The following is a 27,931-nucleotide window of genomic DNA, read 5'->3' as shown; positions in this document are numbered from 1 at the left end:
AGTGTCGGGGAGGGGGGAGCAAATCCTCACTTCTATAAACCAAGCAGGATTTCTTTGTTTAAAGGTGGAAAGCTGTTGTGCTGTGAGTCCTGCCCAGCTTCCTTTCACCCCGAGTGTCTCAACATAGAAATGCCAGAGGGATGCTGGAATTGCAATGACTGTAAAGCTGGCAAGAAGCTACGGTACAAGCAGATCGTTTGGGTCAAGCTTGGGAATTACAGGCAAGTCATTAACGCTTTGGATGGCTTTAGTGTGCCATAGAATTCCAGGAAGATGACTCACATCAGCTCAGTCCTTCTAAACAACAACTAGAAATAGAGGAATTCATCTGCTTTGTGTTGGATATCGATGTCAGCTTGACGTGACATTCTCCCTCTTATTCCAGGCACTGATGGACACTTGGTTGTGCTTATGTTTGCTCTATAGAGTGTAATAGTGATGTGGAGAACCAGGGGCTGTCTTTAGAAGGAGGATGTCGTGGCTTGTGTTGGCTGTTAGTCACCCCCAGGAACACAAGCACTTTATGGGTGATCTTAGAAACCCACCCCGATGCCAGCTTTCCCAAAGTCTGGAGTAAGACCTTGTCTCGTGTCATGCATGGTGCTCGGAGCCTCGAATTCCTTCCTTTAGGAAAACTGGCTTTGATTTCTCAGCCCAACCTCGCAGAGATGGGTCAGAGAACTGAGGTGCTTCTTTCTCTTTGTGCTTTGCAGGTGGTGGCCAGCAGAGATCTGCAATCCCAGGTCTGTGCCTCTCAACATACAGGGCCTCAAACATGATATCGGGGACTTCCCAGTATTTTTCTTTGGTTCACATGACTACTATTGGGTACACCAGGGCAGAGTTTTCCCTTATGTTGAAGGAGATAAAAGCTTTGCTGAGGGGCAAACTAGTATTAACAAGACCTTCAAGAAAGGTAAAATCAAACAAAGTTTATAGTGGTTTATGACAAAAATTCCACGTGTTTGTGTCTCCATCCACCACTTAACCTGCATGGGAATATTCTGTGACTAGTGTTCTGTGTTCACCTCCAATGCAAGCGTTCTGTAGCTCCCTTGACTGCAGATAGAACTTGTTTCTTTAAGTGCCTACCCATTGTGTGTCGTTGTGGGCAAGTGCAATTCTTCCCCAGGCTGGGAGATGTGTAGATGGAGCTGGGGCTCTGCTGCATGGGATCATTGTTGGGTAGCCGTACTGCAAAGTACCTGATGATAGATTCATGATGTACTGCAATAACTCATTCTTAGCTTGTTGGGGTTTGTTTATGGAGCTCTGTTCCTAGCTTTTAAGAAGAGAAATGAACATACATACGTGTATTGATGTGGTTAACAGCTGCTGGTGCTAATGGCTTTCTATTTTGAACTCCCTTGCACAGCACTTGAAGAAGCAGCAAAGCGCTTCCAGGAACTGAAAGCACAAAGAGAAAGCAAAGAGGCATTAGAAATTGAAAGGAATTCAAGGAAACCTCCGCCATATAAACACATTAAAGTGAGTTGGCTTCTTTCTTTTCCTCCTTTCCGTGTGTGCCAGGGTAAGCTGGGTCTTTAAATCAATATTTGGAGGTACTCAAAGCATTGTGTGTGACAATTCCAGCATAAAGAAATTCCAAGAAATCATTTTGCTCTTCCTTTCAATGCTCTTTTGTTCTAACTTATTATGGCAGAGTGCTCATGAAAGAGCATTTATGGTTGAAGAACAGTGTCACCTGAGGTAGAAACTGGCTGGTTGTGAGCTTGTCTTGCGTCTTGGCTACTGATGTGTACCAACCTCTGTTAACACAGCCCATAGGGCTAGCAAGGGTGCCAACTGCTCACCCTGCCCCTTTGCCAGCAGCTTTGGACACACAGGACTTGATGTTGTCCCTTTAATGGTTTTAGTTGGAAGGAATCCCAGCGATGTACTTGATAAACTTGGCGTGCACTGATCTCCTCAAGCAGTGATTTCACTGAGGGAAGACTCAGGCTTTGCTGTCTGGACTCATATGAGTTTTGGTGGTCTTCACTTAAATCCCTTACTGCTGGCTTCCCTGAACAGTGTGTGTCCCTGGTTAAGTTCATGGTTGAGTGACAGGTAGTGGACAACCAGCCACTGGAATCATCTCCCTAGGGAAGTGGATTCCCTAGCACTGGACACAGTTAAGATTCAGCTGGTCAGGGTCCTGGGACATCTGGTCTCAGTCATGCTTTGCCCAGAAAGGTTGGACCAGATGATCCTTCAGCTCCTTTCCAATGGAGCAGTTGCATCCATGCTCTTTGTGCATTGCCTTCATCATCAGTTCCTTTTCCCCTTTGCTCCGCAGTCCAACAAGGTGATAGGGAAGGTGCAGATCCAGGTGGCTGACCTGTCAGAGATCCCTCGCTGTAACTGCAAGCCCTCGGATGAGAACCCCTGTGGCCTGGAATCGGAGTGTTTGAACAGGATGCTGCAGTACGAGTGCCATCCCCAAGTGTGCCCTGCGGGAGAGCGGTGCCAGAACCAGTGTTTCACCAAAAGACTCTACCCCGATGCTGAAATCATCAAAACTGATCGCCGGGGATGGGGCCTCAGGACAAAAAGGAGCATTAAAAAGGTAGAATTACAAAGGACAAAGGCAGCCTTGTCCTCAATTGAAGATGAGGACATCCAGGAGAGCTGGAAAGTGCAGAAAAGGCAGAGAGATCCTGAACTGATTCTTTCCCCATTAGAACCAACGTGATGCTGAGCTGTACGCACAGGCGGCGTGTAGGATAACCCACAGTGCAATGTCAGGATGAAAGCTTTGTGGATAGTCATTTAAACTGTGAATGTGGTGCTTTTATCTATTTTTACAAGGATTTATCTCCTTAGCTTTAAAGTGTAGTTCACAGTCTCTAGAAATGTGAGATAGAAGGATTATTATGCTGCTGTTCTCATTTTGAGCAGAATTATTGCTTAGACTCACGTCTGCCTACGAGAGGGTTAAATTGCCATGCTTCTTGTGATGACTGTAGTATGTGGGCTGCATCAAAAGGAGCGTGACCAGCAGGTCGAAGGAGGTGATCCTGCCCCTCTGCTCTGCTCTCATGAGACCTCACGTGCAGCACTGTGCATGGAACTATTGGAACAAGTCCAGAGGAGGCCACAAGGATGATTAGGGCCTGGAGCAGCTCCAGGCTGAGGAAGTTGGGGCTGTTCAGCCTGGAGAAGAGAAGGTTGCGTGGAGACCTCATAGCAGCCTTCCAGTATCTGAAGGGGGCCTATAGGGATGCTGGGGAGGGACTCTTCATTAGGGACTGTAGTGACAGGACAAGGGGTAACGGGTTCAAACTGAAACAGGGGAAGTTTAGACTGGATCTAAGGAGGAAATTCTTCACTGTTAGGGTGGTGAGGCACTGGAATGGGTTGCCCATGGAGGTTGTGAATGCTCCATCCCTGGCAGTGTTCAAGGCCAGGTTGGACGAGGCCTTGGGTGAGATGGTTTAGTGTGAGGTGTCCCTGCCCATGGCAGCGGGGTTGGAACTGGATGATCTTAAGGTCCTTTCCAACCTTAACCATTCTATGATTCTATGAAATGCTTTTCTTCCTGTGCTGCTTCCCTTTAGGATAGGAAGGAGATGAGAAACCCGTGCTTAACTTGTTTGCCTTCCCTTCCAGGGTGAATTTGTGAATGAATATGTTGGTGAGCTGATAGACGAGGAGGAGTGCAGACTGCGCATCAAGCGCGCGCACGAGAACAGCGTGACCAACTTCTATATGTTAACTGTAACAAAGGTACACGTCACACCTCGTTCAGTGTGAGCTGTTGAGGGTTGAAACTTGGGGCAAAATGCTGGCAGAAGCATTGTTCCATGTTTGCTCCTACCCTCCTATCCACACCTCAGTGTTTCCCTTTAATGCAGTGGGTGAGGAGGTGAAACAGAGAACCTGTGTCTCAGGTTGTGCCTATTTCACATTGTAGCATCAATATTCAGGCTGTCTTTCATTAACTCTTAAGGGAGAACTTAGCACTTAGAAGCAGTATATGAAATAAGTGTATTTTTGCTGCCTGGGCCATTAGTAATCACTTGTTTCACCTTTTTCTTTGTAAGTACTTGACCATGTCTGTGTCTTTTTTGCTCTGAAGGACCGGATCATAGATGCTGGCCCAAAGGGGAATTACTCTCGGTTTATGAACCATAGTTGTAATCCAAACTGTGAAACGCAGAAGTGGACAGTGAACGGGGACATTAGAGTTGGACTGTTTGCTCTTTGTGACATTCCTGCAGGTAAGAAGATGCTCTGTTCTGCACATATACTTCTGTCTCCATGGCTGTAACTGGCTGTGGTGGTTTTCCCCTTAAATTCCATAATGCTTATAGGAACTTTGGCATTCATTGGAGCAAAGACAAGTATTTGAGTTCTGGGGATCTGTCGTTGGAGATTTTGAAGCTGAAAGCTGCTGTTAAAGCTGACTCCAGGCTTTGCTGCCAAGTACAGTGTTAGCTCTGGCCTGTAAACGCTTAGCACAGTACTGATCTTTCATCAGGATTTGTCTGGGGTGATGTTATCTTTCCATGCTCAGCGTTTCACCTGATCTCCCATTGTGCCTGGCTCTGTGTGATAGTGGAGTCGAGGAACTCCGTGCATTGTTTCCTTCCAAACACACTGCTGCTGGATCTCCAAGCTCAACCTGATGGATGCCTCCTGCCAAGCCTTGTCTTTCCTCAGCGGCTCTGTGGGTGAATTGTTTTCTCTTCATGTTTCAGGGATGGAGTTAACCTTCAATTACAACTTGGATTGCCTGGGCAATGGGAGGACCGAGTGTCACTGCGGGGCAGAGAACTGCAGTGGTTTCCTCGGGGTGCGTCCAAAGGTACGTGGATGGCAACTGAAGCTTCTCCTACCAGATCCAGTGAGAGCAGGGCAGGGAGGCTCTTGTTTGAGTTACTCTTTAGTTCAGGTTGGCCAAAGACGTGGTGAGTGCTCCATCCCTGGCAGTGTTCAGGGCCAGCCTTGGGTGACATGGCCTAGTGTGAGGCATCCCTGGCCCATGGCAGGGGGTTGGAACTGGATGATCTTAAGGTCATTTCCAACCCAAACTATTCTATGGTTCTATGATTCTAATACTTTCCACCCTTGACAGCCTCTAAAGGCACAGTAGTGCTGTTGTGGACTTCATGTACCAAACTGTGTTAATTCAGGCACACGTGGATGAGCATTTCTGGCTTCTGTAGCTTAAACTCTTATTTGGGGTGGATTTAATGTAGGCAGAGTGCATGCAAATAATAAGCCCAAGTGATTAATTGTAATGCAAGGGGTTTGTAAAGTGACTGTATGCTCTGATCTTTGTAATTGCCAGACAGCATTTGCAACAGCAAACGAAGAGAAGGTGAAGAATGCAAAGTTAAAGCAGAAGAAGAGGAAAATAAAAACAGAGCAGAAGCAGATGCATGAAGACAACTGCTTCCAGTGTGGAGACGGGGGAGAGCTAGTCATGTGTGACAAAAAGGACTGTCCCAAAGCATACCACCTCCTATGCCTTAACCTGACTCAACCCCCTTTTGGTAAGAGCAGTCCTGTGCTTTCCTGTTCAGCTTTCCTTCCTGCAGTGCCAGAGCTGAAATGCAGCATTCATTTAGGTTAAAAGCAGCTTATTGGCTTTGGCAGTGCTGCTTGGTTTTAGGCATACATCAGGTGGCAGTGTTCTGACATGATGAGCAGAGGTGTTGTAATACTTCATGTTCTCTCATGTGTTTAATTTGGCTACTGCTAAAGGGTGGCACGTCCCTTCTGTTTGATTTCTCCATGTTAAGGCAGAGTTCTCTGTAGCCAGGGTTCAGGTTATTCAGCAATACAACGTCTTAATCCCATGGCAGGATTTGGGAAAAGCCTTTATCTCTTTAATCTTCCTGATTCCAAAGACTTTGATGAAAATCATTGGAAGGCCAGATTAGTCTAGGATTAAATAATCCAAGCAGCTGCCACCAGTGAAGCTGAAGAAGCAGCAAGAAGCTTTTGATTTCCCTTTTTCCTATGCTCAGTGCACCTCTGCAGTCCGAGAGTTGAGCATATGGTCATAGAAAGACGTGTCTGAATGGTTTGGGGATCTGGGGCTTTTGTGCTCCAACGTATTTTTACCCAATTTATTCTTCTTTTAGCCATTTCTCACTTAGTTTCCAAAACTAATGCATTCAGGTTTCCATTGAACAGCTTAGTTTGGAGATACCTCTCTGAGCAAGTCCAGGTCAGTAAGAGATGCTCACAAATCAAACCCAACTCCCCTTGCAAGGACGTTTGGTGTTTTGATGCCAGAGGAGGTTGAGCTCTCTTTGTTTTGAGCTCTGGTTAAGCCCATTTTGATGCTTTGAGCCAAGTGAGGCCTAAAAGATGCCCCGTGTCTGTTGGACACGAGGAGCAGAAGTGGCAACCGCAGTCAGAGCTGGTTTTCCAGTTTCGAAACGCGCTAATCCCGGCTTCCTGTCTGCCTCTCTTCCCTGCCCTTCCCGTCCTCAGGAAAGTGGGAATGTCCGTGGCATCAGTGCGACGTCTGTAGCAACCCCGCCGTTTCCTTCTGCGAGTTCTGCCCTCACTCCTTCTGCAAAGACCACGAGCAGGGAGCGCTGGTGCCGTCGGCGCTGGACGGCCGCCCCTGCTGCTCCGCGCACGACCCTAAGTCTCCCGTGGCCCCCGAGTACTGGAGCAAGATCAAGTGCAAATTGGAAGCACAGAACCCCGCTGAAGAAGCCAAGGAGTGAATTTGGTTACAAAGAGCCAAGAGAAGGGGACGGGCAGGCGATGAACTCAAAGAGACTGCTTGGACACGTTCAGTCTTTGGCATCGTCGTGCGCGGACTGGGATGGGGACCATTTCCTCCGAGCGAGCAGAAGCAGGCGGTGGTGGTTGGGTTTTTGTTGTTTGGTCTTTCTTTTAGCCTTGAATGTGCTACAGCAGCTCTTCCTGTGGGCAACCAGAGACGTCTTGGCCTTCAGAGGAGAAACCTTTTGACAGTGCAGAGAATATTCCGTTTCCAAGCTGTTCTCTTGAGTGTAGAAAAGCAAATCATAGCAGCGTATTTATTTATTTAATTTCTAAAGGGTGTTGGAAGATCTGGCTTTGCTCAGGCTTCGTGGCTTTAGAAACAAAGCAGCAAAGCCAAGGTCACTTCTGTGTGTAGTTTACAGCAAGGACAAAGCCGTCCCCGCTCTGTAGTGCTGAGGTGCCACACTGGCAGATGTGGGGTTCAGACCAGGTGACCCTGAAATGCCTCTGTCCCAGTGTTTACTGCTATAAGGCATTTGGAGAAGGTAGGTTATGTTCACGTTAACCTCTGAATGTTGTTGTCAAGCTTTTCCAATGAGAAATGAGGTGGGGGACTTCTTGGAAGGGCTCTTAATGCCGGATCTGGCATTGGTGATGGAGGGCAGGAGTTGCATCTCCCTACTGGAGCTGTAAGTGGGTGCTTGCAGGCAGGTGGAAATGCAGAAGGAGCTTAATGGCACAATGGGCATTCCATTCTCCTGCCTAACCTTCCTAGTCAGGAGAGCCTCAGCCTGCGAGCACACTGAGAACTGAAGTCTTAATCCTGCCCATGGGAGCGCTGCCATTGACTTCTGTAGAGGGAGGAGGACAAATCCCTGCTCTGTGCGTAGGTATTTGTCACCTGCCAAGTCTGGGCTTGTTTCCCTGCAGTTGCATTCATGTGATTCCTTCCTGCTGCCTTCCCAACCTCCCATTAGCTTCAGATCCGAGGAGATTTGAGCCCGGAAGGAATCAGACCCATGTATGTGTTTGCTTTGATGGAATGCTTAGGTATTATTTTTGCTGAGAGAGCTTCTGGCTTTCATTTTTGTTAATGGAGCTAAGGAAAAATCTCAGCACTTCAATGAACAGGGTATTTTCCGCCTGGGTCACGGGCTGTGTTCACAGCAGCCAACGTGAGCCTCTTGAAACACTTCTCCCTTGCATCTCCTCTGCTGGAGAGGCTTATGAAGGGGCTGCTCCAGGAGGAGGTTCCTTTAAGAACCATTCTCTTTCATGTGCAAGGAGCCTGGAGAACTGCTTTCCCCTTTGGTGCACCCTTCAGCCAAGCACTGTGTGTGTGTCCCCTTGCCCTGGTACAGTTAGAGCCCACTTCTGACGTGGGTACTCGAGAATAAGGTATTGAAGATAAGGAATTCATATCAAGTGTTGCTGGCATCTGGCTGAGTGGAGCCTTTGGGTTAAGAGCTGTGTCTTTAGGAGAGCTCCAGAAACGTGGTGACTTCTCAGTTAAGCCAATCAAAGGCAGAAGAAGTACATGGGAGGTGGTGGAAGGTGTCTTGCCTCTGGCTGGTGATGTCTTAGCCCTCAGATGAGGGGTTGGAATCTCTTTGCGTGCAATTAGAAAGGACAGAATACACTACAGTGCCATTAACTGAGCCAGCAGCTCATCTCCTGAGCACCCATGGGTGCTTGGGGTGTACCTGGGGGGGGGATTCAGTTATGGTGCAGAGGCTCCTGGGCTCTGCAAAGCACTTCATCTTGTGGTCCGTGCTACAGAGGACATCCGAAACACTAACGTTGCTTGAAAGCAGTGCTCTATTTTGGTACTTTTTACACCACAAAAAGCCCTTTGCAGAAAAGGCTTTTCTTTTTCTTCCCGTTTTTGGTGATAAATGTCTCTTTTTAGGCTCTTACTGGGGCTCTTTGCCCTTTTCAGCAGTGCCAGACGTAGCTCTTGCTGCAGTAAGGCCCAGTGTGTTTACTTCAGCTTATTTATTAGGCTTGATCATGTTCAGGTGATGTTCTCTTGGGAATACAGAGCGTGGCTATGGGGTGAGTGCAGTTTTCACTGTGTCAATGGTGTGAGGGCACCAGGACCCCCCTCTTGAGCGCTCCACATGGATGAGAGCTGTGGTCCATCCTTCACCTCGCAGGCCACACAGAGGTTCACAGAAGGCTTAAAAGCATGTCAAACGCTGTGAATTGAGGGTTGCTGCTGCTCCCGTGCCATGCACTCGAGGTCTTGGTTCATTTTGGTCTCAAACTCCTTACAGGTGCTTCTTTTTTTCCACCAAAAAGCTAAGATTAAGGATAGCCAAAACCTGGAGCAACAGGAGACTGGTTTATAAGCTGGTGAGCAAAGAGTCTGAACTGGATTTCACTCTACTGGAGAGAAGGTGAATCTTTAATGTTCTGAGATAAGAAAATGCCACATTGAAGCATCTTCTTAACAGTAGGGTTGTTCTATTTGCCAAACACAATGTTCAGGCACACCTTTTAACCACATCTCAGCCGACTGAATAGTGATAACGGCATTCCTTCATCAGGAAGAGGTTTAATGGATGCTCTAATTGGCATCAAGGGGGAGCTGTATCCTCGACTGGGATGAGTAATACTGGATGGTGATTTGGCTGTTTCATGCTGATGCCTGGAAGAAGTCCCCAGGCCCGCTGTGATTTTGGTTGAGAGCTTGATCCTGCTGTTAAAGGCCCCATTATTCCTTCACCCCAACGCTTCTCCCTTTGTCTCCCATTCCCAAGGGAGCACCACGCTCTGGCTCCCTCTCCCATCACCTGCGTGTGCTCCCTTTTGGTGCAGCCTCCAAGCTGCTGTGTGAAGTGAACAGGATTGTGGTGTTTACTGGGGCTTTCACTCTGGGTTGCACCTTAGCACAGCACAGAGCACGGCCAAGCGCTGGTTGACTCCCTGCATCCACGGTGCAAGCATTTAGTTGTAGCTTTCAGGTCGTTTCTGTAGACTTCTCCTCTCCATAGACTGTCGAAGGCATTTGCAGCTCAGGAAGGATAAAGCTAAAGGCAATTTGGGGGGCAAGGGGGGGCAAATTCCCTTCTCTGCCCACCACCCTGGTCTTGGAGATAGCTTTTGGAATGGAGTAGTAGGGCTGGAACGTTGGGTTTTGGCCTTTCTTGGGAAGAAAACCCTTCCTTGTATCTTTCATTTCAGGATAGAATGGGAAAGACCCAATTCCTAGACGTACTGAACAGCATCCCATGTGTATATATTGAATCTTGACGGAACGCTGTGGGTTGGGAGGGGAGGGGGGTGTCCGGCGCTGGTACGAAGTAGTCACTTTAACATTGAAACCTCTGCCTCATTGAATTCAGGGTTTAATGTACTTGAAGCTCTGCGGTTCCTTCTCCAGCTTTTGGTTGGGTTTGTTTTATTTATGCATTCTTTATGTAGCCTCCATTGAGAAACGTCTTTTTGCCTTCCCTCACCTCCCTCCCTGCTCCCGCTGGATCCGTGGCACGGGGAAAGGGGTCGGTTTCCAGGCTCGAGGGGCGGCACCGTGGGGTGATGCTGCTCAGCTTTTGGGTTTCCCTTGGCTTTCCCCTCCCTTTGTGTAGCAAGGACCCATTTGCACTCACCCTGCTCCGCTTTGGATGGGTTCACAATGGTCCGAGTATAAAGGAAAAGGTAAAAATGCCCTAACAAAAGAAGGTGTTTCCTGTTACGTTCTATTCCTGAGCAGCGAGCTCAGGTTTTATCACCCCATATGGGGCCGTGCTGTGGGGAGAGCGATGCGGAGCCTCTGTGCTCTGCACAGGGGCCTCCGTGTGCTTCATACGAACCCCAAAAGGGAAATCACGTTTGACTTTGCCAAAGCCATTCGCTCCTTCACCGCCTCTGCTGTTACCAACAGGCTATAGGGAACCATTCCCCATCCTGTCTCATTCCCAGTGTCCAACTCTATCCGAGGGGCTGCCGTTGGGATCCGACCCCCCCCCGTTTGCACAAGGCAGGTACGTGCAGATCCCGTTCCCATCCCCGTGTGCTCCGAGGATGCCCTTTGTAGAGTCGTTCTCTCCATAGCCTTTTATCTGTACCAAACCTTGTAGGTCCTGTGAAATGTTCTGTTAAGGCAATCCCTCATAGCAAAAGCATCCATAGTCACTGAAGCCGGTATCCTAAAGAGTCCTTGGGAGTCTCCTAGAAGCTCTTTGACACTAAAGGGAGTAGTGTTCACTTTCCCTGGCCATGTTCCATTGGGGCATTAACTGTATTATGACTTGATGTTGCCGCATAGACTTTGAGATAGCCGATATTGGGGGGTTTTGTTGTCCGGCCTCTGTTCTGCATAGTGTGAAACCTGTAAAGCTTGGGTAACCCTGTACATAGGTAGCTGACCGTCACCTAGTTATAGCGTACCTAGACTTGCCTGTAATATTCTAGCTTCTTCCTTGAATGTGTGTGATGGTAGGAACCATATAATTTTTGTACATTCTATTTCCGGAGATGTTGCCTTTTTATTTTCCAACTCCTTTGGAATTGGGATGTGGTTTTTTTTTTTGGCTTCCGTGAGGATTCATTTGGGGGAAGGTTTTTAAATGACATTCCACTGATCTGAACTTTTGCTTGAGGTTGACTTCAATAAATCGTTCTGAATGTTCCAACGACCGACGAGGCTTTGCCCTCCCTCTTGTCTTGGGGTGGGCAGGGAGAACAGGGGTTCACCCTGCTCCTGAGGGAGCTCCCGGTGTGGGTCCTATGGGAGCTGCTCCCTGCGTGGCTCCTTCTTGGTTCCTAGGGGAAGCAGTCCCCTCGAGGCTCCCTCTTGGTCCCTATGGGAACCGGTCCCCTTGGTTCCTATGGGATCCACTCTCCTCGGGGCTCCTCCTTGGTTCCTATGGGATCTGATCCCCTTGGTGCTCTCTGCTCGGTTCCTATGGGATCTGATCCCCTTGGGGCTCCCCCTTGGTTCCTATGGGATCCGCTCCCCTTGGGGCTCCCCCTCGGTCCCTATGCGATCCACTCACCTCTGTGCTCCCTGCTCGTTTCCTATGGGATCCACTCCCCTTGGGGTTCCCCCTTGGTTCCTATGGGATCCGCTCCCCTTGGGGTTCCCCCTTGGTTCCTATGGGATCCGCTTCCCTCGGGGCTCCCCCTCGGTTCCTATGGGATCCACTCCCCTCTGTGCTCCCTGCTCGTTTCCTATGGGAATCGCTTCCCTCGGAGCTCCTCCTTGGTCCCCATAGGAACCGGTCCCCTTGGTCCCTATGGGATCCGCTCCCCTCGGTGCTCCCTGCTCGTTTCCTATGGGGTCCGCCTCCCTCGGAGCTCCTCCTTGATCCCCATAGGAACCGGTCCCCTTGGTCCCTACGGGATCCGCTCCCCCTCTGTCCCTATGGGATCCGCTCCCCCTCGCTCCCTATGGGACCCGATCTCCCCAGCGGTCCAAGCGGGCTTCCCCGCCCCTGAGCCAGGAAGGGCCGCGGCCGGGCTCCTCCCCGGGCGGTGCGGGGCGGGCGCTGGGGCCATGCGGCGGGCGGGCTGCGGTGCGGAGCTGGCGGCCGAGGCTGCGGTGCGGGCCCTGCTGCTGGCGGCGTTCGTGTGAGTGGGAGCGGGGGGGCTCGGCTCGGTTCGGCCCCGGCCCCGCAGCCTGAGCCCCGCTCCGGTTCCCTCCGTCCCTCCCGCAGCACCATGGAGTTCCTGCCGCCCTTCCAGCGCCTGGTGCAGCCCGAGGAGATGTGGCTCTATCGGAACCCCTACACGGAGGCGGATCGAGTGCCCGCGCTGCCCATGGCCGTGAGTTCCGCCCCTTCCTGCGGGTTTGCTCTGGGCCTTGGGGTTAAAGGCACCTTAAAGCTCATCCAGCTCCCACCCCATGGGGCACGGGAGGATGCTCCAACCTGGCCTTGAGCGCTGCCAGGGATGGGGCGGCCGCATCTTCTCCGTGCGACCCATCACCCTCACGGGGTGCTTAAGAGCCCATCGCGGTCTCCCCTCTGCCTAAAGAGCTGTACTGTCGTTACTTTCAGGCGCCATGGGTGTCCCTGGGGGTGGGATGCTGGGGGATAACCGCGTTTCCCTGCATCAGCGTCTCCCGTGGGTTTTCGCTGATGAGAGCAGTGTGGGTGCTGCAGGCAGGGCTGGGTTTGGGTTCCGACGGACGTGCAGCGCTGCGAGGGGGCAGGATGCTGCCTGCCTTTGCCCTTGGGTCCTGACAGCCGTCTCCTCCCGTGGCAGCTCATCGCCTTCCTGTCCCCGCTGCTCCTCATCCTCCTGGCAAGGCTCTTCCTGGGCGCCGACCGGGAGGACACACGGGAAGCCTGCCTCGGTGAGCTGCTCCTGAGCCCGTTGCCGTGCTGTGCCGTGCCGGGGGTCTGAGGCCTCAGCTGCGTGGCTCTGCATGAAGCTCAAGCGCTGAGCGTGCCTCAGCATAGAACCACAGTGTGGGGTGGGGTGGAATCGCCCTTAAGAGCATCCAGTTCCAACCCCTTGCCGTGGGCAGGGATGCCTCGTACTAAACCGCGTCACCCAAAGCTCTGTACGGACAGGGATGGAGCATTCACTGCTCTGGGCACCCCGTGCCAGCGCCTCAGCACCCTCACAGTAAAGAACTTCTTTATCTCCAATCTGAACTCCCCCTGTTTCAGTCTGAACCCATCGCCCCTTGTCCTATCCAGCCCCTGCTGAAGAGCCCCTCTCCAGCATCCTTATAGCCCCCCTTCAGAAGCTGCTCTGAGGTGGTGCCTCCAACACGGGGATGGTGCTGATGTGACCCCTCTGCTCTCTCCCAGCTGCCAGCCTCGCTCTTGCCCTGAACGGGGTCCTTACAAACGCCCTGAAGCTCGTGGTGGGCAGGTGAGAAACTGGCTCCTTCCTCCTTGCACCGTGCAGGGAGGGGATGCGGGTCCGGGCCATGGCAGAGCTGCAATGGGAGCAGCAAGGGCCAGAAGCTGGAGCTGGCCACACTCAATGGGGACAGAATGGGTTCTGGCTGGCTGGCAAGACCATTAAACATCAGAGCAGACACTGGTGGGGATCCGGGCATCGCATGGATGGGCTCCTTCACACAGGGAGCGGGTGGGATGGCTTCATCACCCCACCTTGGTTGCCTGAGTGGCTGTGTTCGGATGTGGGTGCTCGTTGGAGGGCTTGGGGGGGTTCTGAGTGCTGTGCACCCGTGAGCTGTGCTCTGCTGCTCTGCCCTAGGCCACGGCCGGACTTCTTCTATCGCTGCTTCCCGGATGGACGAGCCAACGTGGAGCTGGTGTGCACGGGAGACGCCAGCGCGGTGACCGAGGGGCGCAAGAGCTTCCCCAGCGGGCACGCTTCCTGTGAGTATTCCATGGCCAGGAGCGAGCCCTGGGGAGCCGCAGCCTGTGGGAGGGGGCACCTTGGCTTTGGGTACATTTTGGGGGGGCTCAGTTTTTCCCTCTGCAAAGCAATGGGGTGAAAACCTTCATGGGAAGCTGCCCGTGGTCCCCCCGGGATGAGGGATGCGCACCAAGGACCAGCTCCTGCGTCTCCATCCCTCACAAGCCAATGCTTCCCATGGGCAGGACACCCCCTCCATGGCAGCAGGGCAGAGGGTGAAGCAATGAGTTTCTCTTCCAGTCGCCTTCGCTGGCCTCGCCTTCTCTGCCTTCTACATAGGGGGGAAGCTGCGGTGCTTCACGCCGGGCCGGGCGGGCAGAGCCCTGCGCCTCTGCGCCTTCCTCCTCCCGCTCTTCCTCGCCACCCTCATCGCCGTGTCCCGCACCTGCGACTACAAACACCACTGGCAAGGTGGGTCTGAGAGCGCAGAGTGGGGTGGGCTGGAAAGGAGCTTAAAGCTCATCCAGTTCCAACCCCCCTGCCATGAGCAGGGACGCCTCGCACTAAACCATGGCACCCAAGGCTCTGTCCAGCCTGGCCTTGAGCCCTGCCAGGGATGGAGCATTCACAACCTCCCTGGGCAACCCATTCCAGTGCCTCAGCACCCTCACATAAAGAACTTCTTCCTTATCTCCAACCTGAACTCCCCCTGTTTCAGTCTGAACCCATCACCCCTTGTCCCATCCCTACAGTCCCTGATGCAGAGCCCCTCTCCAGCATCCTTGTAGCCCCCTTCACACACTGGAAGCTGCTCTGAGGTCTCCACGCAGCTTCTCTCCTCCAGCCCCAATGTTCTCAGCCTGGCTCCATACGGGAGCTGCTCCAGCCCCTGAGCATCCTCGTGGCCTCTCCATGTCCTGATGATGCTGAGGACACCATCACTGCACACAGTGCTGCGAGCGGGGTCTCACGATGTCAGTGTCTGCCTAAGGACACAACTGGGTACCCTCAGTGCAAGGGGAGTCCATGGTGGGCTCTGAACCTGAGGATTAACCAAAACCCCTTGGGTTTGGAGGTTTTCCTGCTGGAGAGCTCATTCCTGAAGCTCATTCTCCTCTGCTCTTGCCCACAGACGTGGTGGTTGGCTCAGCCATTGGCTTCGTGCTTGCCTACCTCTGCTACAGGCAGTATTACCCTCCCCTGACAGACTCCATGTGCCACAAACCCACGCAGCTGCCAGCACACCAAGAGAGGCCTCCAGCTTCCAGCTTCCACCTGGATATATAGGGATGGGCTCTGCCCTGCTGGTCCATCAATGCCAGGGCAAGGGGAAGGCTTTGGGGAGGCTGATGGTGAGATGCGGATGAACCTGATGCTGGTGCTGATGGGTTCAACCACATCTCATAGGCAGCCCCTGCCCTCAGGGCGCAAGCCTGCAGCCACAAAGGGTCCTGAAGCAAGAAGCAGGATGGGACCAGCTGGTGCTCCCCATTCCATGGGTGTTCTTGTCCCCATCAGGCACCTCCCTTCAGCCCCATCCCTCCCTATGGGAAGTGTATCCCGAAAGGGCAGCGCAGGACCGGCTCTCGGTGTCTTTCCAACCCCAGCTGAGCTCATAGGCAGGGATGAGCATGAGGTTGCGGCCTCTCGACCCACGGCTTGAATGGGGGGGAGAGGGAAGATGCCTCTGGCGTGTGTTCTGTGCGTTATTGTGCTGGCCCTCACCTTTCCCTACGTGCCAAATAAAGGAGTTTAGTTTTTTACATGGGCTGCGGTACTAAAAGCCTTCTTCCAGTGGCTGGGTTCATTGCTGTGCCCTCGGTGCTGCTCTTCCACCTCTTCCCTTTGCTTGGTTCTAAAGAGAGGAGAGGCAGCAGAGGTGTCTGCAAGCAGCCCCTGCACCAAGGTTTGCTCAGGCAGTGGAAGGGGTCAGGGTGCTGCAAAGCCCCCGCAGCACTGCTGTAAGTAGTGACCCGAAAGCAAAGGGGGGGGGCCAGCAGCACGTAAGGCTCAGGATGGGAGTGATGGAAATGCCACCCCCCTTAGCAAGAGAGCTTAGAGCGACAGCTTGATCGTGCTGCTGTGGATGCCCCAACCCCTTCTGGCCACGCACACACCGCAGGCAGCTCCCGGTTTAGTTTGGCTTTTACTGGAAAAGACATTAAATTAATAACACTTAAAACGGATTTAACTGCCCTGTTGCCAAAGTGCATCACTTCAGAAAGCCCAGCAGTAAGTGTCTTCACTCCTCCTGCCCCTCCTCTCGGCAGGCACCCGCCTCAGCTTGTCTGCTGTTCCTTTGGGAGGGGAGGAGGCTGCAAACAACCCCTTTCCAATAGTGCAAATAACGGGGTACGGGGGGGGGATGGACAACAAACAGGCAGCGGGTGAAGGCTCCGGCCCCCCATGCAGGGCAAGCATCGGTGGGAGGGGAAGTGGTTTGGTTCTTCCCAAGGCCCTGAGCCATCGGTGCAGCGGCTGTAGGCTGGGTCCAGGGGTGCTGTGGTCATAGGAGGGATCACCAGAGGCTCCTTGTTCCCCTTTAGAGCAGAGCCAGCACATCCCAGCCTGCGCTGGTGCCACTGGGGCCATGGGGTTCAAGGGGATGCCAATGGCTGGGGTGGCCACGTTCCTGCTGGCTCTCGATGGCAGCTCCTAAACCCTGGGCTTCACGTCCCAAAGCCCGTGGGGCTCAGGCCTGGTGCTGTCGTGGCAGGGGGAGGTGAGCGCTGGCCAAGGCTGCTGCAGTGCTCCCCACTGTTAAGGCTTTTGATTCCTCGAGGTCAGGAGCTACGAGGGTCCTCGCTCAGCCCTGAGCCCTGCTCTGCTTTGGTGCTAGGGGTTAATGGGGTAACGCAGGAGGTGCCAGGGGTCAAGTCCCACTTCAGGTGCTGGGGGCGAGCAGGAGTGGTTTCCTTGGATGCTTTTATCCCTCTGCCCTTACCCTAAATGGGGGAAACCCATCCTTAATGTCCAGGGAGCAGCAAGCCCTTTGGGGAGCAGCATGCGGGACACAGCAGAGGAGGAGAATCCGGACTTCCCCGGTGGGTGAATTGGATCTAAGAAGGCAAAAGGAGAAGGCAGGAATGGCTGCAGCGGGGCAGGCCAATGCAGCCAGCGCCTACCAGCAAGAGAACAGGGGAGGTGAGGAGCACAGGCCACGTGTATTCCATATCCACAGGTGGATTGCACCCATGGGAATGCGGGTGCTGCCGTCCTTATCTTCCGCAGCAGTGCTTTATTGGGTCTCCTTCTGTCTGATAGTGCTTATGGGCAGGGGAAGAGGAGCCAAAGGTGCTGACACCCACCCTCCTGCCTGTAAATAAGGCCAATGTCCTCCGAGGTGTCCTAGGAAATCAGGGAGGAATGGGGGGGGTGACTTACATCAAGTGGCCACAAGAGCCCAGGGGTGGTCACTGGCTCCCTGGCAGAGGCTGATCCAATGTAATGCCTTGGGTCTGGTAGATCTCCTTCAGGACCAGCAGAACGGTGTCCTCTGACTCCCTGCATGAGGAGGAGGAGGAGGAGATGGGAGTTAGGAGGGGCATGGATGTGTGCTGGGAATTGCCCTCTGATACAGGACATCCTCTGCTGTCAGGATGCCTGTGCTGGTTATGGGGTAGGTGCAGTGCCCAGCATGTGCAAGGAGAACTGGTCTTCCTCTACCCCTCCCCACTCGCTCTGTCTGCATTAGAGGCAGGAGAGCGTCTTGATGACTCAGTTAAGGCTTTCCTTACAACGTTGGCTTTAAAAGGGAGGGCACTCTGCTTCCATCAGCCCGGGAATGTGAACCTTGAGCCTTACCAATAGCACAGGTGCCCTTGCAGTGCAAACAGGTACTCATTGAAGCTCTCTATCGGCTTCTCCTGCAGCACGTAGTCGATGCGGTTCCCCCCGTTCAGCCTCCCCACGTTAATGGGGGAGGCCTCTTCCTTCACTGCTGGGGGGGGCTCCTCTGCCTTTGTGTCTGAAGGAAACAAACAGCAATGTGGTTCAGCCACAGGGCCCCAGCAGCCTGCTCCAAGGGCCGGTCCCAGCACTGCATCCTGCTCCATGGGTTTGTCATAGCCCTGCATCCCTCCATGTGCAGGTCCCACCCCTGCATCCCTCCATGGGTGGTTTTCAGCCCTGCATCCCTCCATGGGCAGATCCCAGCCCTGCATCCCTCCATGGGCAGATCCCAGCCCTGCATCCCTCCATGGGCAGATCCCACCCCTGCATCTCTCCATGTGCAGGTCCCAGCCCTGCATCCCTCCATGGGCAGATCCCACCCCTGCATCCCTCCATGGGCAGATCCCACCCCTGCATCCCTCCATGGGTGGGTTCCACCCCTGCATCCCTCCATGGGCAGGTCCCACCGCTGCATCCCTCCATGGGTGGGTTCCACCCCTGCATCCCTCCATGGGCAGATCCCACTCCTGCATCCCTCCATGGGCAGATCCCAGCCCTGCATCCCTCCATGGGCAGATCCCACCCCTGCATCCCTCCATGGGCAGATCCCACCCCTGCATCCCTCCATGGGCAGATCCCACCCCTGCATCCCTCCATGGGTGGGTTCCACCCCTGCATCCCTCCATGGGCGGGTCCCACCCCTGCATCCCTCCATGGGTGGGTTCCACCCCTGCATCCCTCCATGGGCAGATCCCACTCCTGCATCCCTCCATGGGTGGGTTCCACCCCTGCATCCCTCCATGTGCAGATCCCAGCCCTGCATCCCTCCATGTGCAGATCCCAGCCCTGCATCCCTCCATGGGCAGATCCCACCCCTGCATCCCTCCATGGGCAGATCCCACCCCTGCATCCCTCCATGGGTGGGTCCCACCCCTGCATCCCTCCATGGGTGGGTCCCACCCCTGCATCCCTCCATGGGTGGGTCCCACCCCTGCATCCCTCCATGGGTGGGTCCCACCCCTGCATCCCTCCATGGGCGGGTCCCACCCCTGCATCCCTCCATGGGCGGGTTCCACCCCTGCATCCCTCCATGGGCAGGTCCCACCCCTGCATCCCTCCATGTGCAGATCCCACCCCTGCATCCCTCCATGTGCAGATCCCACCCCTGCATCCCTCCATGTGCAGATCCCACCCCTGCATCCCTCCATGTGCAGATCCCACCCCTGCATCCCTCCATGGGTGGGTCCCACCCCTGCATCCCTCCATGTGCAGATCCCAGCCCTGCATCCCTCCATGGGCAGGTCCCACCCCTGCATCCCTCCATGTGCAGGTCCCATCACTGCATTCCCAGCACCCCAGTACCCACCTGGCTGCTTCTCTGTGCTGGCCTCTGCCTCTGCTTCCCCTTCAGCACTCGCTGCCTCCAGTGCCGGCAGCGGGGCGCGGGTGAAGGACTGCCAGGCCACCCGCAGGGACCCCAGGAGGTTGTTCTTCAGGTCCACGCTCATGCGAGTGAGCCCTTCCTTCAGCTCTGCAAGGCAGGAGGGCATGGGGTCAGGCCGGGGCTGTTCCCAGGGGAAGGGGGAGCAGGGGTTCTCCTTCCCCCTACCCAAGTGCATCCTCTTCCTGCCCTTGTGGTGGGGCAGCAGCATGGGCTCAAACTCCACATCGGGGACGATCATGGGCTCTATCCTGTACGCCACCGGGTCGAACTGCACGAGGAGGAGGAAGGACAGTGAGGGGTGCTGCACTCCCCTCCCGCTGGCAAGCTCTGGTGCTGATACCTACGGGGTGGAAGATGTTGAAGAAGCCTTTGCAGGTGGGCAGGCTGTAGTCGGGGTTGATCCGCTTCACTCCTCGCACCGTGAGGAACATCCCGATGGGGGAGCCGAAGGCAAAGAAGATGCTGGGTTTGTAGTTCAGCTGAGGGTAGTTTGCCGACACCTGAGATGGGGAGATGGGGGTGTTTCAGGACACAAGCTCCACGCTGGTGGGTGACAAGCACCTCGTCGGGGCAGGCAGAGCGCGGTGCGGAGGTACCTGGCCTAAGCCAATGTCCCGGTATTGGCAATTCCTGCCTTCATCTGTGTGATGTGGGCTGGGCTGGGCTGGGGACCTGTGCTCCTTGTGCTGGGGAGCTGCTGAGCTCTGCTCCTGCAGTGAGAAACCCCCAAGTGCAGCTCCTGCAGTGAGCCCATGGGCAGGAACACGAGGCAGCATCCTGCTCCGGCTCCATGCCCTACCCCACCAAGTCCTCCTGCTCTGTTATCACCCTTAGGATAAAGCGATCCTGCAGCAGTAACACCAGTGTAACACACAGGAGCTGCAACGTCACCACAGCCAAACACGAGCCCATGAGAGCAAGGGTGGCCAGGGATGGGGAAGCTGGGATGCTTGGACCCGGATGAACACAAACCTGCGTCTCCCTCTTGGAGCTGATGTAATGAAGTATCTTCATTCTTGGTCCTAAGGGAATTCCCATTTCTTTCAGGTTTGCCTCTGTGCACAAGAACTGGAAAACAAGGAAGCCAGGTATGAGCACAGGAGCAGGGCTGGTGTGTGCTGGGTACTGGGTACCAGGAAGATGCGCAATGGGTGGGAGTGGGCAGGAAAGCAAAGAGGAAACCCAAGAGGCACCAAAGGGGATTGCTCCTCACCAGTGCTTGCCCGTCCATCTTCTCCTTCTCAAAGACCTCACAGTATTCCCACAGCCCCAGCTCCTTCAGGATTTCTTTTACATCCTCCACGCCCCTGCTGCTTGCTGCTGTCCTGGCCCCCTGTGAACAGAGCCATCAGAGATCAGGCTCCGTGCTCCCTCTGCCTTTCGGATTGCGTCCCCTTCCCAAGCAGCAGGAGCTTGGTTGGGTGATGCTGCCCGGGAGCCTTCGTACCTCTTGGTGCTCATCCTCCTCAGGAGCAGCCTTCTGGTTCGTCAGGAGATCAAACAAAATGAGGGACCCTGGAAACCAGGGCAGAGCATCAGCACCTGGGCAGGGAAAAGCCCCCATCCACACCCTCGGGGTGCTCCCAGCAGCTCCCTCGGGTGAGCCCCCTTACCCAAGCTGTGCCCCGCGATGGAGACCCCCCCTTTGAAGAGCGGGTTCCTCTGCAGGAAGAGCTGGTAGAGGCGGTTCATTTCGGATGCCACCGTGTCCACGATGGTCTGGCAATAGGTGGAGCTGTTGTAGAAGAAAACGTCCAGGATGGTGTCGTTGATGAAGTGACGCAGGCGATTGATGCTGGGCAGCGTGATCCGCTCCAGGTCCCTGTGGGGAGGAAGAGGGAGGTGCAAAGGGGGCCACCGCGGTCCTAAAGCAAAGTGCAAGCTCAGAAAGGGATCGTCACCATCTCAAAGGGCAGGGTCTGGAGCACGGGGGGTGATGGGGAACAGCTGAGAGACCTGGGGGGGGTCAGATGGAGAAGAGAAGGCTCAGGGGGAACCTGATGGCTGCCTACAGGTGCCTGACAGGAGGATGGAGCCAGGAGGGGCTGGGCTCTGCTCCCAAGGGATGGGACAAGAGGAAATGGCCTCAAGCTGCCCCAGGGCAGGTTTAGATGGAGCTGAGGAACAATTCCTGCCCCAGAGGGTGCTCAGGCATTGGAACAGGCTGCCCAGGGCAGGGCTGCAGTCACCGTCCCTGCAAGCGATCACACCCCCTCAGTGCCATGGGTCAGTGGTGGCCTTGGCAGTGCTGGGGTGCCAACGGGACTCGGTGATCTCCTTCCCACCCTGGTTCATTCCATGCCTCTACCGAGCATCCTGCTTCCCCTTCAGGGACCACCCGAAGGAGCCAAGGAGGAGGCGATGCTGGGACACTCACACGTCCACGCCGGTGGAGTGCAGGGAGCTGTGCCAGTTGACGGGCAGGAACTCCACGCGCCCGATGTGCTGCTGCTCCTGGGCTCTCTTGAAGTGAGCCTGCAGCATGCTGAGGGAAACGCTCCTGAAGTCGTTCACTGCAGGAAGAGCAGCGAGCCCTCACCCAGGGAAGGCTCCGGGACGAGCCGCAGCCGCAGGGCTCAATGCAACGGAAGGGAAGATCAGGCCCAAGGGTCTTTCATCTGCTGCCCTAAGACCTTAACCGAGGGAAGGCCCCATGTCCTTCCATGTGGGGTTACCAGAACCCCACCTGGAACCCGGTTCCCATCTGGAACAAGGCTCCCTTCCACGTGGGCAAGACTTTGGCCCAGCAGCAGGATAAGGAAGGTGCTTTAAAGGGTTTAAACCCAAGGAAGCTGTTGTGAGGATGTGTTAGAAAGGGAATCCTAAGGGGGGGGGGGGGGAATGAACTGGGAATGACTCAGTTCTGAGACAGAAACAGGGATTTCCTTCCTTTCATGGGGTCTTGAGGAGGGGTTCATGGATGAACACACGGAACGGATGGCGTTAGAGCAGCGGTGTGTTTTATAGGAACCAGAGACTGAACACCTCAGCTCCTTTGATCCTTACAAGTCAAATCATGCCAGGCTCCCAGGCAGTTTCAGGAGCACCCCTCCTGCAGGACCGAGGCGCTCTAACACTGAACAGGTCAGACCAGAGTTACCTGGTTTAGCACCCAGCTCCAGGGCTGAGCAGCAGAGGATGCTCGGAGCCGGATGCGAGCCCAGGAGCCCTTCTTGGTGCTCCCCACTGCAGCCAGCTCATTCAGCTGAGCACCGGGGGGGGGAAAGAGGGCTGTGAATGCACCCCGAGAGCGTTCTGTGTGGTCCACACGGATGAGGGCTCAGCACCTGCACCCAGAGCAACGCGTGGGACACGCACCCATCCGGATCTGCACCTACCGCACTGGACGATGCTCCTGAAGCGGATGTCGCAGGCGGGCCCGATCCCGTGCACCACGAACACCAAGTGATCGATCTGCAGCGGCTCCCCTGCGGGGAGAAGAGCAATTCCCCTTGTCCTGTTCCCACATCCCTTGTCCAAAGCCCCTCTCCCCGTTTCCTGCCGCGCTGGAGCTGCTCTAAGGGCTCCCTGGAGCGCGTTTGCTCCCTGTTCCTGACCCGTTTGTCCTGCTCCATTCACCCTGGGACAAGAGGAGAGCAGAGGAAGGCAAAGCAACTCATCCCTTCCATCACCATCCTCACAGCTCATTCCCACCCGGTGCAAGGAGGGGGCTGGGACCATCCTCCCCGTGCTCAGCAGTGGCACAGGTGGAGTTCTGTGCGGTTCCCTGTCTCCCACACGCTTTAGGTTACAAACCTGCTTCCCTGATGGCATGCGTGCATGGAAATGAAGGGGTTAGACTGGAATAACTGCTTGTCCTCCCCTTGGGAACACATCCTGGTGCCTCAGTGGGAATCCTAATGGCACAGAGCTGACACAGCTCCCAAGGCAGGGAGAGCACGGGCTCCAGAACGTAGGAGATAACCCCTGTGTCCCTCCATGGGAAGAACCTCCCCTCCTTTACAAACACACCCCAAGGCCTCAGGCATTTCCAGGCACTGCTCTGCTTCCCAGAGCTGGAATCACAACCCCTTCTCCCTGTGTGCCCGCTGCCTCTGCCCAGCAGTTCCACTGCAGGCTCTGGTGCTGGGAAGGCTCCTGCTTCACGGATCACGGGAGCCTTGTGCCAGGCTCTTTGAGCCACCGGGTTGGGAAAGGCTTTGGATGGGAGGGAGAAGGGAGCTCACCACTGGGGATCTCAGCAGCGATGTTTTCCACTCCTCTCTTCACAGTCCGAGGTCGACCTTGCTCTGTAGGAGTCGAGCCCCAGTCGTCGGAGGGGGCAGCGGGGTGGTAGTGCACCATCAGCTGGGGAACAAGAGCCCGTCACTGAGCTGCCCCGTGGCCGAGAGGAGGGGATGCTCTGGTAGGTGACACGGGCAAGGGAAGGGAATGATGGGGCAGAGGTGGGGAAAAGAAGCAGCTTAAAGCCACAGCACGAAGCCAGCATGGGGCAACAACGGGGATGTCCTTACTGGTCCACACAGGGAGGTTGTGAATGCTCCATCCCTGGCAGTGTTCAAGGCCAGCTTGGAGGAGATGGTTTAGTGTGAGGTGTCCCTGCCCATGGCAGGGGGGTGGAACTGGATGATCTTAAGGTCCTTTCCAACCCGAGCTATTCTATGAAGACCATGAGTCAAGGGCAACTCGGAGCAACCCGCTCCAGTGGAGCTTTAAGGTCCCTTCCAACCCAAACCACGCAGTGCTTCTGTGATCACCAGGCCCCTCCTCACCTTTGGGTTGTGCAGGATAATGATTTCCCTGCTAGGGGACTCCAGTTTCTTCTTCCACTCATCCTGGGTCACGGCAATCATGTAAGCTTCCTACGGAAAAGAACACCTGGGAGTCAGCTGAGAGCATTCCCATGGGTATTCCAGCACTCGGGATACTCCCCACCCGTTTTATGGCGTTTCTTATCAACACACATTGCGAAAGAGGCAGAGGAATCAGCAACGGGGGCACCGGCGAATCCCCTGCTAGGCGGCTTCCAAGAAGCCAACAGCAGCAGCAGGCTTCCAGAGCCATTTAGATTTGCATTGTTTGGTCCATCAGAACAGACGTTATTGCAAAGATGTGTATTTTTATACCTATACATATGTAGAGATGTGTATATATATGATGTGTGTATATATATGAGATGTATATACATCATATATATCAGATTTCCAGATCCATTTAGCTTTTCATTGTTTGGTCCATCACAATAGACATTATTGCAAAGATGTATACTTTTATACCTATACATACGTAGAGATGTATATATATGATGTATGTATATATGTGTGTATATATATGAGATGTATATATGTATAGATATGTATATATATGAGATGTATATACATATGATGTATATATAAATGTGTGTATATATCTGAGATGTATATACATATGTTGTGTGTATATATGTGTATATATGAGATGTACATACATATGATGTGCGTGTATATATGTGTATATGAGATGTATATACATATGATGTATATATATGTGTATATATATCTGAGATGTATATACATATGATGTGTGTATATATATGCATGTATATATATCTGAGATGTATATACATATGATGTGTGTATATATTTGTATATATATCTGAGATGTATATACATATGAGGTGTGTGTATATATGTGTGTATATATATCTGAGATGTATATACATATGATGTGTGTGTATATATGTGTATATATATCTGAGATGTATATACATATGATGTGTGTGTATATGTGTATATATATCTGAGATGTATATACATATGTTGTGTGTGTATATATGAGATGTACATACATATGATGTGTGTGTATATATGTGTATATGAGATGTATATACATATGACGTGTATATATGTGTATATATGAGATGTATATACATATGATGTGTATATATATGCATGTATATATATATATCTGAGATGTATATACATATGATGTGTGTATATATGTATATATATCTGAGATGTATATACATGCACAGCTATATCTTTCCAAAGCCTCCAAAGCCACACTGTGCTCAGTGGGTTTCTCCTTTGGCTTGGCTGTGATTGCGGCGAGGATGATCCTTCCCAGTGAAGGGTCCATGTGGAGCCGGGGCAGGAGAACCCGGAGCAAAGCTGCAAGCTTGGAACGTGCAGCAGGAGGATGAGTCCTGGCTGGGGAGGGCAGGGGAAGGGGAGCAGCAGCCTGGCAGGGAGCTGGTGGCAGCGCTGGCGGTTGCAGTAATCGGCTGCGGAAAGGCCGTGCCAAAGCCTCTTTCAAGTTCATGTCCTCAGGCGTGGCTGTGGTGCCAGTCACCCCGTGGGGAGTTTGGGACATCAAGGCCAGCACTGGGACAGCTTCCAGTGTCTGAAGGGGGCTATAGGGAGGCTGGAGAGGGGCTCTTCATCAGGGGCTGGATAGGACAAGGGGTGATGGGTTCAGACTGAAACAGGGGGAGATAAGAAGCTCTTTACGTGAGGATGCCCAGAGAAGGGGTGAATGCTCCATCCCTGGCAGTACAGAGCCTTGGGTGACACGGTCTAGTGGGAGGCATCCCTGCCCACAGCAAGGGGTTGGAACCGGATGCTCTTAAGCTCCTTTTCCACACCAACCCATTCGGATCCGATGACAAGACGGATGCTACGAGGAAGAGGCTTCGTTACCTCCAGTTCTTGGCTGAAGGTCTCCGAGTAGGGAATATACTTGTTGTCCTTGTCTCCCTTGTAAAACCACGTGCAGCGGCGCACCTCGGCCGCCTCCTCCTCCCAGTACACCGCGACGCGCTGCCGCGGCTTGAGGTGCACGTCGTACCTCCCGCCCGACGTCGGGACAACCACGTCTTCCTTGTCTTTCCCTGCAGGAACCGGGGCACACGAGGAGCAGAAAGGCACCTATCGGACTGTGTGTCATATATACACCTATACATAGGTATGTATATATATATGTATGTGCCATAGCACAGCAGAGGGACCAAACTGGGACATCTGTGAGCAGCACACACGAGCATGCAGGAGCAATGGCTGTAGACACTAAGGCTCTCTGTGCCCATCACAGAGAACAGCATCAGTGTCAGAAGGTAAGAAGAAGGCATTAAGCTACAACAGTCTTCCTACAGGAAAACATGGAACTGTGGCCCTGGGAAGGGGGATGCTTCACGGTGGAGTGCAGGGCTCCAGCCTCAAGCCTTTCCCCTCTAAAACTCCGCACAGATCCCAGCACAGACTCCCAATTCCATGAGTTCTGCTGCCTGCGGGCCCGTACCAGGCTGTGCCCGGCTCAGCCTCTAATCCAGAGCATCCCCAGGGAAGGAGGCCGGGAGCAGGGGATGCAGCGACGCTTTGAGGTGGGTGATGTCTGCTGGCACAAAGGGCCTCATGGCAAGCGATGCTGCTTGGAGCAGACCCCGGTGCCGGGACAAACCCACCGAGGAGCAAGGCAGAGCACCCATCACACGAGGAAAATCCCCCCTGGGCCCACCCCGCAGTGCTCTCCCATCACAGCTTTGCAGCGATTTGATGTATAATTCAGAGCATCGCTCGCGTGAATGAGGTCACACCGTTCAGTGCGGCCACCGCGTCGTTATTCACGCGTTTCCAGCAACAGGAGTAGCACGCTGCCAGAAAACAAGTCCCAGTTTAAAATTCCCCAAGGGAACAACGCAGCATCCCGCTTGGAAAGCATGGAATTGCGCTGGGAATCTCTGGACACACACACACACACACCCCCCAGTCACCACCGACCAGGCCAGGTCCATGCAATGGTTTTTAAGCGCAAGCACCCGACGGGCAGCGATGGGAGCGGGACGGATGGAGCCGTGCCCGCTGTGTGTGTCCCCCCTTCCCCGTCGTCACCCCCGTACCTGCTCCGTGCGCCTCCTCCAGGCGCGCCGAGTCCTGGGCGCTGAACGGGACCCAGCGCTCCCTCCCGTCCGTGACCTTGCAATAGAACCAGTGCGGAGCCACCGCCTCGTAGCCGCCCGCCGCCTCCGGCTCCGCGCTGCCCGGCGGGGGCTGCGCCTCTTGCGGCTCCCGGGCGGCCATGGCGCGGGGATGGGCACCGGGCTCCGCTCGCAGCCCGCACCCGGCACCGCAGCCCGGACGCTGCTCGCTCCCTACCCCAAACCCAAGCCCCTGCCCCTGCCCCTGCCCCTGCCCTGCGCACACGCGGGGCCGGGCGGCGCTGCCCGCACCGCGGCTGCCGGTACCGAGGCAGCGCAGGCCCCGCTCTGGGCACCGAGACCGCCCAGGCCGGGGCGGTGCTGCCGGCGCTGCCCGCCCCGCACGGTGCCGTCATCAGGAGGGCGGGAGGGGCAAGCGGAGGGACCCTGCCTGCAACGCTGCCCGCAACACCTGCCCGTAACCCTGCCCGCACCCCTGCCCGTAACCCTGCCTGCAGCCCCTTCCTGCAACCCTGCCTGTAGCCCCTGCCCGCACCCCTGCCCGCAACCCTTCCTGCAACCCTGCCTGCTGCCTGTAGCCCCTGCCCGCACCCCTGCCTGCAACCCTGCCTGCTGCCCTGCAACCCTGCCTGCTGCCTGTAGCCCCTGCCCGCACCCCTGCCTGCAACCCTGCCTGCAATCCCTGCCTGCAGCTCCCGCCCGCAACCCTGCCTGCAGACCTTGCCCACAACCCTGCCTGCAGC

General features: G+C 54.6%; 3 protein-coding genes across 11 annotated transcripts in view; 2 read left to right on the top strand and 1 right to left on the bottom strand.

The window, feature by feature from the left end:
* The window catches only part of NSD3 (nuclear receptor binding SET domain protein 3), a 35,701-nt gene extending 28,985 nt beyond the window's left edge, over positions 1 to 6,716 (top strand). For 4 of the 7 annotated variants that reach the window (XM_057418072.1, XM_057418070.1, XM_057418074.1 and 1 more), the window contains 9 exons: positions 65 to 221; positions 714 to 916; positions 1,376 to 1,488; positions 2,300 to 2,569; positions 3,613 to 3,729; positions 4,082 to 4,223; positions 4,704 to 4,810; positions 5,297 to 5,501; positions 6,451 to 6,716. In XM_057418072.1, coding sequence (XP_057274055.1) covers positions 65 to 221; positions 714 to 916; positions 1,376 to 1,488; positions 2,300 to 2,569; positions 3,613 to 3,729; positions 4,082 to 4,223; positions 4,704 to 4,810; positions 5,297 to 5,501; positions 6,451 to 6,692 — 1,556 coding nt within the window. In that variant the 3' untranslated portion in view covers positions 6,693 to 6,716. Of the gene's footprint in view, positions 1 to 47; positions 222 to 713; positions 917 to 1,375; positions 1,489 to 2,299; positions 2,570 to 3,612; positions 3,730 to 4,081; positions 4,224 to 4,703; positions 4,811 to 5,296; positions 5,502 to 6,450 lie in introns of those variants that run through there. The other 3 variants (XR_008973323.1, XR_008973325.1, XR_008973324.1) reach the window with 3 other exon arrangements.
* Positions 6,717 to 12,169: 5,453 nt separating this feature from the next.
* Positions 12,170 to 15,303, top strand: PLPP5 (phospholipid phosphatase 5). 3 transcript variants are annotated; one of them, XM_057418083.1, is made up of 7 exons: positions 12,170 to 12,270; positions 12,357 to 12,465; positions 12,907 to 12,997; positions 13,461 to 13,524; positions 13,876 to 14,000; positions 14,281 to 14,451; positions 15,113 to 15,303. In XM_057418083.1, the coding sequence occupies exons 1-7, from the start codon at positions 12,197 to 12,199 to the stop codon at positions 15,265 to 15,267; spliced, it is 789 nt and encodes a 262-aa protein (XP_057274066.1). In that variant the 5' UTR covers positions 12,170 to 12,196; the 3' UTR covers positions 15,268 to 15,303. The 3 variants fall into 3 exon arrangements, with proteins under 3 accessions (XP_057274066.1, XP_057274064.1, XP_057274065.1); XM_057418081.1 differs by having other exon boundaries at positions 12,205 to 12,274; XM_057418082.1 differs by having other exon boundaries at positions 12,210 to 12,241.
* A 1,899-nt stretch (positions 15,304 to 17,202) lies between these two features.
* Positions 17,203 to 27,395, bottom strand: DDHD2 (DDHD domain containing 2). The gene is made up of 17 exons (XM_057418087.1): positions 27,150 to 27,395; positions 25,954 to 26,144; positions 24,049 to 24,138; positions 23,503 to 23,623; positions 22,654 to 22,743; positions 21,693 to 21,828; positions 20,929 to 21,137; positions 20,763 to 20,830; positions 20,529 to 20,648; positions 20,288 to 20,383; positions 19,912 to 20,025; positions 19,660 to 19,815; positions 19,481 to 19,583; positions 19,238 to 19,402; positions 17,785 to 17,947; positions 17,365 to 17,484; positions 17,203 to 17,296 (listed from the first exon to the last, which is right to left on the bottom strand). Exons 1-16 carry the CDS (start codon positions 27,328 to 27,330, stop codon positions 17,394 to 17,396), a joined length of 2,094 nt encoding a protein of 697 aa, XP_057274070.1. The 5' UTR covers positions 27,331 to 27,395; the 3' UTR covers positions 17,203 to 17,296; positions 17,365 to 17,393.
* Between the last annotated feature and the right edge of the window lie 536 nt (positions 27,396 to 27,931).

The sequence above is a fragment of the Pezoporus wallicus genome, unplaced genomic scaffold (assembly GCF_028554395.1).
Source record: "Pezoporus wallicus isolate ANWC-B61680 ecotype Strahan unplaced genomic scaffold, APGP_CSIRO_Pwel_v1 contig_9913, whole genome shotgun sequence".
NCBI classification, from domain to species: Eukaryota; Metazoa; Chordata; class Aves; order Psittaciformes; family Psittacidae; genus Pezoporus; species Pezoporus wallicus.
The sequence above is the reverse complement of the archived record's forward strand: the minus strand, read 5'-3'. Positions and strand labels throughout refer to the sequence as shown.